Source organism: Indicator indicator, chromosome 8 (genome assembly GCF_027791375.1).
Source record: "Indicator indicator isolate 239-I01 chromosome 8, UM_Iind_1.1, whole genome shotgun sequence".
NCBI lineage: Eukaryota > Metazoa > Chordata > Aves > Piciformes > Indicatoridae > Indicator > Indicator indicator.
In genome coordinates, this window is record NC_072017.1 from 797,504 (window position 1) to 814,593 (window position 17,090).

At 46.9% G+C, this 17,090-nt stretch overlaps 1 protein-coding gene across 1 annotated transcript in view; it reads left to right on the forward strand.

Moving 5' to 3' along the window:
• Window positions 1-236: 236 nt before the first annotated feature.
• The window catches only part of DLC1 (DLC1 Rho GTPase activating protein), a 193,702-nt gene continuing 176,848 nt past the window's right edge, over window positions 237-17,090 (forward strand). The window contains exon 1 of the mRNA XM_054383273.1: window positions 237-1,292. Within this exon, the coding sequence (XP_054239248.1) occupies window positions 237-1,292 (1,056 nt within the window). The remainder of the gene's footprint in view (window positions 1,293-17,090) is intronic.

Sequence of the window (17,090 nt, forward strand, 5' to 3'; positions counted from 1 at the left end):
CTGTCCTTGTGGTCCCACAGCTTATCTTGCTTTTACACTTTTGTTTAAACTGTTCCTTCCCTTTCCTTCGCTCTCTCTTTTTTCTTTTTTTTTGGTCCCTTTGGAGTGGATTCAATAACCTGGTCTCTATTTCTTGCAGATGTTAACATGATGAACCCCTCTCTGGCCCCGTGCACAGCAGCCATGACATCTCCCCTGGCCCTCTGCAGAAAGTCCTGCTGCTGAGATGTGATGCCATGTCTGTAGCCATCAGGAAGAAAAGCTGGGAAGAGCATGTGAGCCAGTGGATGGGGCTGGCTTTGGAGGCTGTGCAGTGTAACTCAGCATGTCGCCATGGGCTCGCAGCTGACAACTTGCAGACCAGCATGGAACAGGATGAAGTTTCCAGTGTGGACCACAAAGAGCAAAGTGCTTCCTTCCCAGAGTGCTGCTACAGCGGAGAGCTGAGGGACTGCCCTGCAAAGCAGCTGGGCAGTGCTTCAAAGGAGCTGGATGAAAACGACAACCACGAGGATAAGGAGCAGTTTCTGGAGGCCAGCACAGAAACCCTGGTCCACGTGTCTGATGATGACAATGATTATTCAGCACTCAACCTGGAGGGTGTCACTTACCACCACACCACTGCTGCAGGAAATGAGGAAGATGAGGAAGAGAATTTAAATGGATCAGCCTCCTCATCACAGGTGCCACCAATAACAGAGAGCAACAAGGCAGCTGAAGCATCTGAACTAGTTGGAGGTATAAGTGAGGAACCTGCCTGTGCCATAGCTCCTAAAGAGGGGACAGAAGGTGATGATGTTTGTGGCAGTACTGGCCAAAGCCTGGAGCTTTGCAGCACTGAAGCTTTAAGGGAAGTGGTAGATGCAGAGAAGGAAGACTGTCCCAATTCTCCAAATGGGAAGGAAATGATGGTGCCTGAGAAGCAGCTGCTCCATGCTGCTGCTGTTGCACAACAGCACTGGAAACCTGATGGTCCTAAAGATGGGCCTGGAAAGTCTGAGTGCAGTGTGGCAGAGAGTGGAACTGCCTCTGAGTCATGCACCAGCACTGACCCACAGCTGCCACCAGCACTGCAGTCCAGCAACTGCCTGATGCAATCTGCTCCTTGCTCTGGCACTCTGGCAGTGGAGAATGGTCTGGATGAAAGTGGTTTCACAGCCCCTCAAGTGGTCCCTGAAAGCAAAAGCCTTTCCAATGTGGCTTCAGCAGAAGACATTCAGCGCTTACATGTGAGGAACCCTCCAGCCACAGCAGAGCATGCAGGCAGCCAGGTGAAGCTGCGCAAGAGAAAGGTAGGATGCTCACAAACTGCACACAGCTCTTTTCTCTCTTCTCCCCCCATTTTTAATGAGGGTGACCCTACACCTGACTGACTGTGGGTTTCAGCCTTGTTTCAATAATCTGCCAGATACTTCTGTAAATGTTTTGAGGGGGAGAATGCATCTCTACACCAGCTGAGTGTCAGGAGCTCCTGTTAAGGACTGAAAATGGCTGAGGTGTGAGTTTGGAGTGGACTTCAGATTCACTTAATCCATATTAGTATTTTATCCATGTTGTTCAAGGCTGAGTGAACAAGTACCCTCTGGGAGTTTGGGGGTTAGTTTTGGTTTTCTGCTCCAGTGTCTATGTCCTCTTAGGAAGCCATCTCCAGGGGATTGGGAGCCTTGCTGAAAATAAAAAAGAAGAGGGAAAAGATGCAACAAACCTTTAAGAAAGGGGAAAAAAGGAGTGGAAAAGTTTTGCAGTAGTCTTTCAGCTCAGCCCCATGAGTAGGCACAGAGAGGTGTTGCAGGGTTTTAAACAATATTGTGTCATTTTGAAGTAACCAGATTGCTCTGCTGCCTCCACAGGGGAAGGAAGGGTATCAGTACAAAACTGCAGTGGGCAGATCCCCTGGCAATAAAGCTCTGGCTGGCTTTAGTGGAAGGGGCTGTGCTTGCTGTGGCGCTAGAGAGTTCAGCCCACAGCCTGGCTCTCCAGCTATGCTTGCTAATAACCAAGTTGGATTTGTTTACTTCTTTCTGCCTCTTCTCATTTCACATCAGCCAATTTCTTTTGCCTGTTTTTTGTTGGGTGGTTGATTTTTATCAATCTGGTTTCTATTATTTCTGTAGTTTGTGGTTTGTTTGTTGTTTTTTTTTTCTATTGACTACTCTTGAATTAAAGCACAAATTCAGATACCTAAAGTACTATGTAACAACACAGCATCCTGAGCTGCTGGCCACTGCTTCCTTATGTAGAGCCTTTGATAATATTAACATTCTGATAGGGTTAGAAGCTGTAAGTGACTTTTGCAAAGGATTTCAGAAGCCCTGAAGCCACTTTCCCTTTTGCAGTTTATGCCATCACAGTTCATGTGGCAGCTGCTCAATTGATCTTGCAGCAAACATGGCTCTGAGGTACAATTAAGGAGCAAAAAATGTTAACTAACAGTACCACAAATGCTCAGCTTGCTGATCTGTAGAAAACAGTTCCAGATTAGAAACAAAGAAAGAACAAATAAACAACAAACAAGGAAACTAACACCACCAAAAAATAAACTAACATCATATTAGAGAACTAATTGACTATTACGGCCATACTCTCAGTTGCTCTGCTTCAGCACCTGTTTTTTTTTTTCTAAGAACTATTGCTAATATTGATGCCTGCATTTCATATGGCCAGCAAAATGTAACATGCTGTATTTTGTAATAGCTCACATCCTGCTGCTTTCCATGGGTCTCCTTGCAGCTTGTTTTGAGGTCACAAACTCATCTTTTCAGTGCACACTCATGAGAGTTTCATTTGAAAACATATTTCTGTGTGTACTGTTAAATATTTCAATGGAATATAAATATTCCAGTAGGACTAACAGGGAGAAAAAATAAGGAAGGATATGAGCATAGAAACTATCAAAGCCAGGAGAAGGGCCAGGAGGATGAGCAGAGGGCTGGAGCTGCTCTGCTCTGGAGACAGACTGAGAGAGTTGGGGTTGTTCAGTCTGGAGAAGAGAAGGCTCCCAAGAGACCTTGTGGCCATCTAGTATCTGAAGGGGGCTCCAAGAAAGCTGGAGAGAGACTTTTTAGTATGTCAGGGAGTGATAGGACTTGGGGGGATGGAGCAAAACTAGAAATGGGGAGATTCAGATTGGATGTTAGGAAGAAGCTCTTCCTCATGAGGGTGGTGAGACACTGGCACAGGTTGCCCAGGGAGGTGGTGGAAGCCTCATCCCTGGAGGTTTTTGCAGCCAGGCTGGATGTGGCTGTGAGCAACCTGCTGTAGTGTGAGGTGTCCCTGCCCATGGCAGGGGGGTTGGAACTGGATGATCCTTGAGGTCCCTTCCAACCCTGACAATGCTGTGATTGGGTGAATTCAAGGAAAGTTTGAGGTGGCTGCAGCAGCTGCAGACCTGTGCAGTGTAAAGGGGATGGAGTCTGGAGAACTGCGGGAGTGACCTTGTACCATAGTGATTAAAGAGGTCTTTACCAACAACTATAAAATGTTTGGCCAAAGAGAAAAGTTCCAGTCTGGTGTTGCTTGTGGTGTTGTTTATTTCTGAGTTTGCAGGACACTGTTCCTGTGTGCAGGAATGTTATCACTCATCTCTCTATCGTGCCATGTTGCACCAAAGCCTGTGTTGGTAGCAGTCTGTAATGAAAAAATGTGCCTCTGTTTACAAACTTTCCCTGAAAGACACTTCTGTAATTTTAACAAAACATTAGGAAAAAAACACCAAAACCCCGACTTGAAACTGAATCCATCCATAAAAGCCAAGAATTTGCTTTGCAGAGACTTAAGGGCTTGGGAATGGGATATAAACCCTTTTCTTGTTCTCAAGGTCAGCAGTTCAAGCAGTGCAGTTAAAGCCTGCCCCACAGCACTGTCTGATTAATCATAGAATCATAGAATCATAGAATCAAGAAGGCTGGAAGAGACCTCAAAGATCATCGAGTCCAACCTGTCACCCTAAACCTCATGACTATCTAAACCATGGCACCAAGTGCCACGTCCAATCCCCTCTTGAACACCTCCAGGGATGGTGACTCCACCACCTCCCTGGGCAGCACATTCCAATGGCCAACCACTCTCTGTGAAGAACTTTCTCCTCACCTCCAGCCTAAACCTCCCCTGGCGCAGCTTGAGACTGTGTCCTCTGGTTCTGCTGCTGGTACCTGGGAGAAGAGACCAACCCCCTCCTGGCTACAACCTCCCTTCAGGTAGTTGTAGACAGCAATGAGGTCTCCCCTGAGCCTTCTCTTCTCCAGGCTAAACAGTCCCAGCTCCCTCAGCCTCTCCTCATAGGGCTTGTGCTCAAGGCCTCTCACCAGCCTCGTTGCCCTTGTCTGGACATGCTCCAGCAATTCAACATCTTTCCTAAACTGAGGGGCCCAGAACTGGACACAGGACTCAAGGTGTGGCCTAACCAGTGCTGTGTACAGGGGTACAATGACCTCCCTGCTCCTGCTGGCCAAACTATGCCTGATGCAGGCCAGGATGCCATTGGCTCTCTTGGCCACCTGGGCACACTGCTGGCTCCTGTTCAGCTGCTGTCAACCAGTACCCCCAGGTCCCTTTCTGCCTGGCTGCTCTCCAGCCACTCTGTCCCCAGCCTGCAGCTCTGCATGGGGTTGTTGTGGCCGAAGTGCAGCACCCGGCACTTGGACTTGTTGAATGCCATCCTGTTGGACTCTGCCCATCTGTCCAGCCTGTCAAGGTCCCTCTGCAGAGCCCTTCTACCTTCTAACAGATCAACACCTGCTCCCAGCTTGGTGTCATCTGCAAATTTACTGATGATGGACTCAATCCCCTCATCCAGATCATCAATAAAGATATTGAACAGGATGGGGCCCAGCACTGATCCCTGGGGGACACCACTAGTGACAGGCTGCCAGCTGGATGTGGCACCATTCACCACCACTCTCTGGGCTCTGCCCTCCAGCCAGTTCCTAACCCAGCGCAGAGTGCTGCTGTCCAAGCCACAGGCTGACAGTGCTCAGTGTCAGTTACAGCTGCACATAAAGATGTGTCCTTGAAGGGCAGAATATGGACAAAAGGCACATGGGGGAAATTGCTACAGGTATTTTGAGCACCCAACCTCCAGGCAGCACCTTGGAGGATCATAGGAAGATGCTGAACTTCAGACACTTCTATGACAGCAAAGGTCTTAGGGTCTTTGAGCAGACCTCATTCTGCTCTTGCTGGGGGTGGAGTCTCCTGGAAGCCTGTTCCTTGTTAATATATTTTAAGCTGTTTTTAGTTGTGGCCATAGAGCATGACCTTGCCTCTTATCTTTAGATCAGCTGCCTTCAAACTGCAGCTGAGTTGGGACTGTGGCTCTGTGGTGCATGCAGGGTTTTGGCCTTAAGGGCTCAACCTTTAGAATCTTTGGCTGGCACCAGCTACTCCTGATGAATCGCTTTAGCCATGATGGATGGATTGGCTCTGGAGATGCTTTACAGCTGGCTTTGCTCCCTCAACTCACCAGGGTTCATGTGCTTGATACAAGGAACCCTCTTTTTCCCCTCCATTGCTTTCCCAGAAAGGCTTCCTGTAAGGCTGACAAATAGGAAGCACCTGAATTTAATTGTGAGGGCTTAATGAAGTTAGGTCTAATTGAAAGAACCCAGAGTAACCAGGCTTGCCTGGGTTCTGTGTTGAGTGGGAATCAATTCAGCTTCTCCACAACATGAAGCTGACGGGTATTCATGGTTCAGAGCAGCAGAGAGGCATAAACGGACTAACTGTGTGTGGCTGCATCACCTAGCCCCCCTCTGTGCTTTTAGAAATAGTCACCTCACTGCAGAATTGCACACTCGGAATTCCCAACCTCTGGAAGTACCTTTGGAGCTCATGAGCAGGCTATGATCCTTGGGGCATTCCAACAGACCACACCTATGTTCCCAGCTACAACACAACAAAGCTTTTGGACAACGTTACACAGAACCTGAAGGGTATTGATTATTAGGAGAATATCCTAGAATCATCCTAGAATGGCTCAGGTTGGAAGGGAGCTCAGAGCTCATCTCCTCCAACCTCCCCACCATGCCCAGGGACACCTCTCAACTACACTCATCTGCTCAAGGCCTCTTCTAGCTTGGCAGGGAAAAAAAAAAAACAACAATCTGCATCCTCAGATTACAATGATCCCTGGAAATTCTGAAAATGTGGACAGCAAGGAAGGTTGTCTGGATGGCTGTAGGAAACCAAAGCTTCTCAGCTGAAATCTTGACATTGTCAAAGCACTGCCAGATGCCAGTGTGTTCTTAGAGCATGTTTAAGTACCTCACTCAATTTAGGTGTTACAATAATTTTTAACCTTAGAGACTACAGAAGCTAGTTACAGAATTACAGGATATATCTGGCTGGAAGAAACAGAATCACAGAATATATCTGGATGGAAGGAACCTCAAGAGATCAATAGTCCAAACTGGGATCAAACTTTTAATAGAAAACCTCCACATTGGGTATTACCAGTGTTTATTGTCACAGTATTTTACCTTCACCTCATCCATCATATCATAATATTGCAAGACTTGTGATGAGATGTGTCATTACAAAATGCTAGCAGCCATTTAAGCCCTTCAGGCATAACTGAGTGAGATACTGGTATCTATCTTCATAGCACAATGTTGTCTTTTTCTGCATCACCTTTCTCTTTCTTTCCAGAGCAGTGAATTACTTAAGCATATGAAAATTTAGAGTATAATTGTTGACATGGTAACATTAAAATAAGTGGGGCTGCACCCAGGTCTCAGCAAGGTTTCTGATTACACTAAAATCCTTTAGACATTGTTGTCCCAGCCATAACCAATCAGCTTTCAAAACTTGTTTAAACTTCAAAATACAATTTCAAGCCTACACTAAATACAGCAGGGAATCACTTAATCTGGGTGTGATATGTGAAGTTGTTAAGACATACAAGCCTGATCAGTAGCTTTTATTTTGGGGCCAGACCAGTGTGATTAGCATAAATTCTGCTGTGAATTCAAAAGCAAATTTCATGTTCCTTTTCCTGAGTTTTGGTTTATACATCTTGTTTTCCATCTTCTTTCACCAAACCAGCATATTCCCTTGTGTCTCTGGGAAGGACAGAAAAAGTAGAGAATAAGTACAGAAGTAGGATGCTCAAGCTGGGAAACACTAGTTACACCTCTTCCTTTGGCTGGCTAAAATCAAGTTGCATCATGTACGCTTCCTGACCTTGGTTCATTGTAGTTCAGATTCCTCTGAATTGCTTTCACTTATACTGTAATTGTGCCTTGAAGATGAATAGTCCCAGTCCAAGCCCCCTGCCAGAGCAGGAGCACCCAGGACAGGTCACACGGAACACACCCAGGTGGGTTTTGAATATCTCCAGAGCAAGAGATTTGACAAGCCCCTGGGCAGCCTGTTCCAGGCCTCTGACACCCTCACAGGGAAAATTTTTTCCTCCTGTTTCCATGGAACTTCCTATGCCTCAGCTCCCACCACTGCCCCTTGTGCTGTCATTAGGCATCACCCAGCAGAGCCTGGCTCCAGCCTCTGGGCACTCCCCCTGCACATCTTTATCAACAGCAATGAGGTCACCTCTCAGGCTCCTCCTCTGCAAGCCACAGAGCCCTCAGCTCCCTCAGGCTCTCCTCATAAGGAAGATGTTCCACTCCATCATTTTTGTGGCTCTGTACTGGACTCTTTCAAGCAGTTCCCTGAGGTCCTTCTTGAACTGAGAGGCCCAGAACTGGACACAGTATTCCAGATGTGGCCTCACCAGGGCAGAGTAGAGGGGAAGGAGAACCTCTCTTGACCTACTCACCACAGTCCTTCCAATCCACCCCAGGATGGCATTGGCCTTCTTGGCCACCAGAGCAGATTGCTGGCTCATAGTCAACCTCCCATCCTCTTGGACCCCCAGGTCCTTTTCCCCTTCACTGCTCTCCAACAGGTCAGTCCCCAACCTGTCCTGATCCATGGAGTTGTTCTTTCCCAGGTGTGAGACTCTAGAGCTGCCCCTATTGAATTCTATTCCATTTCTCCCTGCCCAGCTCTCCAGCCACCAAGACCATCCAGTCCAGCCTTGCTTCCTGTAGAAGCACTATCCCAGCAAAGTTAAGCAGATGGTTCTCTATCTACATTGCCTGTACAATTCTGGTCTGTGTCTATGCCAGAAGAGTTTTGTTTTCATATACTGGGTTGAAGAATGCATCTAAGGAATTGTTTTTCTTACTTTTGTGAAGGATAATGACAAACACAACTATTGGAGAGCTGATCATGTCATTTTAAAGATGACTGCTAAAATCTGCTGTCTCACATATAGAATTGGAATTGACTTGGGTTCCATTCCTGCCTCTCCTGTTGTTTTCAGGCTTCTCTAGGAGCTGCAGTCTTTAGTATTAGTGCAGTGAGCAGCTCTTACTGAGAGCCACAGTTGCTTCACCACGAAGAATTCACTGCCTTTGCACACTGCTATTAAATGGTCATCATTTTGAAGGCACTGGGAAGGGTCTGGCCAGAGCTGCTAGTAAAGCACAACAAGAACATGGTGTCTTTAAAAAAAACCTGAAACCTTCTTGCCTGTCTTGAATATTTGTTTCCCTTTTCTGCACTGAAAACTTGCTTGCTGAATTCACTGTCTAATAGTGAAGACTTGGTTCCAAAATAGGAATTAGATAAAGCAGCTGGATCTACAGGTTTCAAATGATGCCTGCTACCTGTGGCAGTTAGTGGAAGGTGGTGGTCATAAAGCCCTCCTCTTGCTGTGCTTACATGCCAATGAATGTTCTCTGCTAGTCTCCCCAAACCAGGTCTCATCAGTACTATCTCCATCTGGGAAGCTCAAGAATGCTTTCCCACAGACTTCCTTTGTGTTTGGACTGAGGGAATGATGTATTCCAAACAATGAGCAAAGTATTTAAAACAAGCTCAGAGCAGGGTGGGATGGATGCCAGGCCATTACAGTACAACCTTTATGCAGATTTTTACTTTGACACATTTTTGTGACCCTCTTCAGCAATAAATTTTCCAGGCTGCCAGCATTGTCTAGACTGCAAAGCAAGGGGCTGCTGCACATCAAGTTATGCATTAGCTGGAGCTAAGCTACCTAAAATGGGCATGAAACTGTTTGTATTTATACACAGTTCAGAGTCACTATCCCTTCACCAAGGCAGCATTGCACACTTCCAGGAGCAGTGTGAAGAGCTTTCCTTTCATGCAGTTTATACTCAGAAATTCCTCATCTTGTCCAGATTTGAGATAATTGGCTGGAGGAAAACTTTAAAATCATTTTTTGTTTGTTTTTCAAGTGAACCTTTAAAATTATTTGCTGTTTGCAGTCTGTAAATCACAGAGAGGCAGGTTGGAAGGGCTCCCAAGGATCATCTGATCCAACCCTTCTAGGTGCTAGTGTGGTTTAAATGAGCTGGCCCAGCACCCTGTCAAGCTGAGTCTTAAAGCTGTCCAGTGCAGGGGAATCTACCACTTTCCTTGAGAGATGATCCCAATTGTAGGTGATGTTAAATGCACCAATTACCACTCCCAAACAATGCCACTAGTGCTGTAGTTAGCACCAGGTTTTGAGGGAACCTCTCTTGGAAGAACTGAATGGGCATAGTGCACACAAACCAAGCTAACCAAGCTTAAAGCTTAGGAAATGAGAAGTGGAATTAAAGTATCTGGGCAGAACCTTCTGGTCTGCATGACATCAGTAGCCACACCATGCTTTTGCATGGGCTAAAGGACCTTCCTCCTACAACTGTTCATCTGGGACATTCACTGTGAATCAACAGCCAAGTGAGGGACCGAGAGGTACACAGAGACACAGCTCCCATCACAATCCAGTCAGTGCAGCAGGAACCTGGAATGTCTCTGTTGGAGCACTCCTGCCTGTGTTCAAGAGCCTTTGAAGACACAGCTATGGCAGACAGCAGAACCCTTTAGTGTAGGCATCACCTGTGCTGTAAGCAAAAGGAATTTCAGTTAGTGGTGCTGCATCTGAGGAGGAGGCAGAGAAGAGCAGCCCATGCTGGCCAGCTCTGGGAGCTACACTCACAGAATTGTCAGGGTTGGAAGGGACCTCAAGGCTCTAGTTCCAACCCCCCTGCCATGGGCAGGGACACCTCACACTAGAGATATAAAGCTGAGGCTTTACAGCCTTTGCCACTGCTACCAAGGAGTATTTGGTGGGGGCAGTATGGTGGTGGGGAGGTCCATGGCTGGCTGAGCAATTCCCACGTGGTAGGTAACAGCAAACAAGCAATGAGAGGTCCCTTGTGGGCTGAACCACAGCAAGGAGGGAGTCATCTGCAAACTGTTTTCTGGGGTTGCTTCTAGTTGCTTCTTTCTTTCTTTTCTTTTTCCCTTGCCCCCATCACAGTAGTCCACAGGGTAGAAACACCTCCCCATTTGTTGCCCATGTTTGCATCTTTTCACAGGCAAGGTTTGGGAGGACAGGGGAGTCTATGCCACAGACAGGCTGCATGGAACATACAAAACGAAACAATACTGCTCCTGATGCCAAAACATCTCTTCAAAGCTCCAGAGGATATGGCCTAAAACGGTTATGAATTCAAATCTAGAGGCATATTCTTGTTCCTATGGGAAAAAAAATAGAGTACAGGCAGCAATGCAGCTTCTCTCTCTATGTATGTGTTGGGAGTCTGTGCACTCCATGGCAAATGTAAACCAGGGCCCTGCTCCCCTCCTGACCTCTGTCCCAGCGGATGTCTGAAGCTTATACAGCAATGGAACTTAAGGAACTTGGTTTCTGCACATTGTGTTAATGTAACATTAACACAAGAGTGTCCTTCCATAACCTGCCATCTTGAACAAGAACTTCCTCATCCTCAGCTGCACATGGCTCTTGTAGCCTCACCTCATGCAAGAGCTAGACCAGCAAATGGGATTGCTAAATGTGACCTCTCAGCTAGACTCAGCTGCTCAAGGCCTCATCCAGCCTGGCCTTCAGCACCCCCAGGCAGGAGGCAGCCACAGCCTCCCTGGGCAGCCTGTGCCAGAGTCTTACCACCCTCCTACTCAATAACTTCTTCCTCAGCTCCACTCTAACCCTGCTCTGCCTCAGCTTCAAACCATTGCCCCTTGGCCTGTCTCTAGACCCCCTGAGGAGAAGTCCTTCTGCAGCCTTCCTGCAGGATCCCTTCAGGTCCTGGCAGGCAGCTCTGAGGTTCCCCCAGAGTCTTCTCTTCCCCAGGCTGAACACCCCCAGCTCCCTCAGCCTGTCCCCATAGCAGAGGTTTTCCAGCCCTATGTAATATACCTATTTAAAATCATTTTTCTTGTGTGTGTTTTAGTCTCTTAGGTAACATCCTGAACCTTCTTTAAAAAGATGATTTGCATGCATTAACCATCACTGATACCTGATTCATAGCCATTTGGTATGAAGATATGGAGTACCTGGCAAAATTCAACAATGCTAAAGCTCATGAGTTGTGCAGGATGTCATTTTAGCTCCAAAACATTCAGAGGCAAGACTGAAAAATAAGTAGGTGAAAATTGATTTTTCATGTAAAGTCATTATTCAGAGTATCATTAAGGTTTGAAAAGACCTTTAGGATTATTGAGTCCAACCATTAATTGCACAAAGCACTCTTAGCTCACAAAACCAATGCCCAGGCGATCAATTTGGCTGTTTCCAAGTCTTCCTCAGTACTCCTGGGACAGAAGTTCTTCTATAGCTGGACATTATTATTATTATTATTATTATTATTATTATTAATTTATTATTATTATTAACCTTATTATGGCCATCTAGTATCTGAAGTGGGCTAGAAGAAAACTGGGGAGGGACTTTTTAGGATGTCAGGGAGTGATAGGACTGGGGGGAATGGAGCAAAACTAGAAATGGGGAGATTCAGATTGGATGTTAGGAAGAAATTCTTCCCCATGAGGGTGGTGAGAGACTGGCACAGGTTGCCCAGGGAGGTGGTGGAAGCCTCATCCCTGGAGGCTTTTAAGGCCAGGCTGGATGTGGCTGTGAGCAACCTGCTGTAGTGTGAGGTGTCCCTGCCCATGGCAAGGGGGTTGGAACTGGATGATCCTTGAGGTCCCTTCCAGCCCTGACAATTCTGTGATTCTGTGACTATTGTGGGTAAGTATTCTGCAGGACTTGTACTTTAGCACATTCCCCCAACATTTTATTGAGCTCTTAGAGCAGTTACATTGTCATTCTGACTGTAGGCTCTCTTGGTTTAAGTGGTTTAAATCAATCAGTTTTGCTTTTGCATAGTGAAGCCTATGAACAGTTCTGACTATGGGGAAATCAGCTGCAATTAGTTTCAGAAGAAAGGTGAATATTCCTGAATTTTGCTCTCTTGGGAATGGTAGCAGAAACCTTAGGTTCGAATGTCAATTATTTTTTTTCTAGGTCATCCACATTCTGTCAGACAAAAAAAAATTCTACTTCATCCTTACCTGATACTCTTCTAATCACCATGTTAAAATCACCAATTCTTCCTCTTCTCTCCTGTCTCTTCAGAAATGTTTTGAATTTTTATATTTCCCTTTCCCCCCTCATTTCCTGCGCTAATCTTGGTCACAGTATTAAACTTTTTAGCCTGTTGGAGCTTACACATATGTAAGGTAAAGAGCCCTCAGTAATGTGAGAATCCTCTGTATCTTTCTCCTTGCCAGTATCATTATTTCATGGGACTTGATTCTGGGCTCAAGGTACCAGCCAGGCAGAGCCAGGCAGCCACATGACAGATTTGGAAAGGAATCTTGTTGGAGAAAAGGGTGAACAGCTTCCATGACTGACTCCACTTAGTATGAGGGGAAGACTATCCCAAACACACAGAATGGTAGGAGTTGGAAGGGACCTCCAGAGATCATCCAATCCAACCCCTCTGCCAGAGCAGGAGCACCAGGGCAGGGGTCACAGGAACACATCCAGGTGGGTTTTGAATGTCTCCAGAGGAGGAGACTCCACAATCTCTCTGTGCAGCCTGCTCCAGGGCTCTGGCACCCTCACCATACAGAAGTGTCTCCTGGTGTTGAGGTGGAACCTCCTGTGTCCCAGCCTGTCCCCATTGTTCCTTGTCCTGTCACTGGGCAGCACCAAACAGAGCCTGGCACCTGCATCCTGACATCCACCCCTCAGACATTGATAGACATTGATCAGATCCCCTCTCAGCCTTCTCCTCTCAGAGAAAAGAACCCTGATAAGATCCCCTCTCAGCCCCATGTCTCTCAGTCTTTCTTGGTAGCAGAGATGTTACAGTTCCTCCATCACCCTCCTAGGCTGTATTGGACTCTCTCCAGCAGATGCCTGTCTCTCTTGAGCTGGGGAGCCCAGCACTAGGCACAGTACAGGACAAGTGTTGTAGCAATGGGAATAGCTGCTTGCCCTCTTGCCTAGCATTCCTTTCTAGAGCTGTGTAAAGCTCTATTCTGCCCCATGAGGGAGACTGCCAAAGCCCTGCCTCTTCTGTGCCTTTGCCACAGCTTCCCTAGCAGGTACAGCCTGCAGGGCCTCCGTCCCCCATTCCAGGCTCCCTCCCTGTCCTTTCCATGAGGCTGTGTCCGTGTAGGACAAGCCCTCCTGTGTCAACAGCATTGCCTCATGCAGCACTGTGGTGAGACTTTAAATGTCAGCATCTTAGTCACTGCTCATTGCCTTAGGACTCACCCAGAACTTTCTGATTTCCTAGCTGCTGTCTGCAGAGGCAGTAGTTACTAGCAGCCAAGTATCCTTGTGGAGCTTTGATCTTTGCTTTGAAACCTCTTTTAAAGTGTAAAGAAAACTCATGTATGCTGAGAACAACATGAGAGGCTATTGCTGGATCCAGACCAGGATTCTGAAGGTGAAAGGACACTTCTCCAGCTCTCTCAACAAGTCCCTGGGAATGCTAAAAATAAGCCTTGCTGGAAAAAAAAAATTAAAAAAATAAAAATTGGCACTTGTTATTTGAGAAAATTTCTTTATTCCAGGAACTGCCTCATGTAGCAGAAATTTATTTACCATCTGTGTAGACTTGAAAAATTTTCCATCTTACCAGATACAAAACTGAAATAGTAACAGATTTTCCATCCCTGCACACTCCACTGAGCTCTGCTTTGAGGGAGTGCTGCTGTAAGACCCTGGGCAGCTTTCTGTGCTCCCCAGAAGAGGGGTGGCTCAGTCCTAGGCTGGCTGTCAAACCCTGAAGTGACATCCAGTGATGTCACCTCACTCTTGTTAGAGCATGCCTCTTAGGAGAGGAAAAAGGAGGAGTACACAGACCTAGCAGGTGAAAATGTGCTTAATTATTGTTACAGCTGCTTTAATTACTGTGACAGGACTGACTTCATGGAGGAAAAAAACCAACAAACCACCAAAACCTCCAACCCCCCAAACAAACAGTCACTTGAGACTATAATTTATGTCTGAGTACAGAGGTACTTCCCTGATTTCCTAACTTTGCAGCCATGGGGGGAAAAGAAAGGTTTAAAACCCCCAACAACAAAGCAATCCAACAAAACCAACCCAACCATCCCAGGCACACTGAGCCTCGCACTAACTGCTCCTCTGAAGCACAAAGCCACCTGGCTCCAGTTCTGGCTTTTGCTTTTCAGTATCTGCACCAACGCCCAGGCCAGAAACCATCAGCTATTCTCTGCTATGAGGACAGGCTGAGGGACTTGGAGTTGCTCAACCTGGAGAAGAGACATCTTCAGGGGCACTTAGAGCTGCCTGCCAATAGCTGAAGGGATCCTCCAGGACAGCTGCAGAGGGACTTTTTATCAGGGTGTCTAGAGACAGGCCAAGGGGAAATGGTTTGAAGCTGAGGGAGAACCACAAAATGATTAAGGCAGTGAACATCTCCCTTATGAGGAGAGCCTGAGGGAGCTGAGGGCTCTGTAGCTTGCAGAGGAGGAGCCTGAGAGGTGACTTCATTGCTGTTGATAAAGATGTGCAGGGGGAGTGCCCAGGGAATGGAGCCAGGCATTGGATGATGCCCAATGACAGCACAAGGGGCAGTGGTGGGAGCTGAGGCGTAGGAAATTCCATGGAAACAGGAGGAAAAGTTTTTCCCTGTGAGGGTGACAGAGCCCTGGAGCAGGCTGCCCAGGGGGGTTGTGGAGTCTCCCTCTCTGGAGATATTCAAAACCTGTCTGGCTGTGTTCCTGTGGGATCTGCTCTAGGTGATCCTACTCTGGCAGGGGGTTTGGACTGGAGGATCATTCAAGGACTCTTCCAAACCCTACCATTCTGTGTGTGAGAGCAATGTTAGACTGGAGCTGAGGAAGAAGTTCTTCAGTAGGAGGGTGGTGAGACTCTGGAGCAGGCAGCCCAGGGGGAGGCTGTGGCTGCCTCCTCCCTGGGGGGCTTGAGCAGCTGAGTCTAGTTGAGAGGTGTCCCTGGCCATGGTGGGGAGGTTGGAGGAGATGAGCTGCCTTCCAGCCTGAGCCATGCTGTGATTCCGTAATGTGCCACACTACTGCAGGTGCCTTCAGCCTTTAAGGGCAGAACTGTGAGCCTCAAAGGTCAGGTTTGCCTCTGCAGGGACAAGAAAACCTGCATTAGCAGACTCAAACGTTAGCAGCTGATTCCTTCTTGGGAGAGGTTTTTCACCAGAAATGTCTCATGGAATTATTAAACTCCAAGTGCTAAGGGGGCTGCAAACAGGGATAGTTTTAGCCTTGGTGTTACTCCAGATTCTTCAGGGCAGAAGAGAAATTCAGCAGCTAGCAATGGTTGCTGTCTCCTGGTCATGGCAAGGCCATTGGAGGGAATTGGGGAGGTGTTTCATCAAAAATCCAAAGGAAATGTTTGTCTCGAGTTTATTTTTAGGTTCTTTCTGTGTTTATTGTGAAGCCTGACGTCGGATTTGGCAGCATACAGTGCTTGGATTCAATTTGAAATATGATTCTGTACAGGCAGGGGAAAAAACCTCTGTTGTGCAGAGGATTGTGTAACAGCAAGCACAGTTTGTAGTGGCAGGCCTGGATCTGGGCCATCTGTCTCGTTTGGATGCTCTTTCTTGTTTAATATGGGCTGAGATTTACACCCAGGCCACAGCTCCAGCAGGCACCACAGATATGGGCTGTGACTTCACCCAGTAGTAAGGAGGAGGCTGTATGTTGGGAGGAATCTATGACATCTGCTTGATTGCTCTCTGCCTGAGTGGTTCCCATTACTCCATGACCACCAGGGAGCTTTATCTTCTCCACCATGACCAAAGCACACAGTCTGCTCCCTTTCTATGGCAGTCCCCATGCTGTAGCTGTATCTAGTACGTGGCAGTGGTTGTGAGAGGTTTTGGCAGTGTGAGGAACAGTTGCGTTGTGATCAGCCTGGAGAAGAGAAGGCTCCTTGAAGACTTTCTAGTGGCCTTCCAGTACCTGAAGGGGGCTACAAGAAAGCTGGGGAGGGGCTGTTTGTAAAGGTGTGCAGCACTAGGACAAGGGGTAGTGCTTTTAAACCAGAGCAGGGTAGATTTGGACTGGACGTTAGGAAGAAGTTCTTTACTCTGAGGTGGTGGAACACTGGAACAGGTTACCCAGGGAGGTGGTGGAAGCCTCATGCCTGGAGATATTCAATCTCAGGCTTGTTGGAACTCTGAGCAACCTGATCTTGTTGGGGATGTCCCTGCTGATTGTGGGGTGCTTGGACTGGATGAGCTCTGAGGTCCCTTTCAGCCCAAAGGATTCTGTGATTGGATGACTCCACACGTCCTGTAGGAAATTAGCATTAATTTGTCCTGCTTCAGTCTGCCCTGTAGAGCTGCTCTCCATCAGTGTATTAACGGTGGTTTAAAAAGCAGTGTGAGACTTTTCAGAATGGATGATTGTAGAAGCCTTTTGTTACAATTATATATAGCATTTATAGCATAACCTCCAGCAAACACCCTACCTTTTGGATTTGTTGTTTAGAGACCCTAATTGAAACTTAAAAGATTGGGAGAAAAGGTCCTGGTGATATCTTCAGCCTAAACATGGATAAATCAAAACACAGAAGTCATCTCCTTTATTCTCAGTCAAAGCCAGAGTTGGTGCTAGGACTCAGCTTGAGTTCCTTGAATTCCAGTACCTCATTAAGGGTATATATCATGCAGGTAAAGGGAGCATTTATGATGAAGAGTATTTCCAATAGGCAGTAGCATCATATTCAATATGTAATTTATAAAAGGAAAACAGCAGCT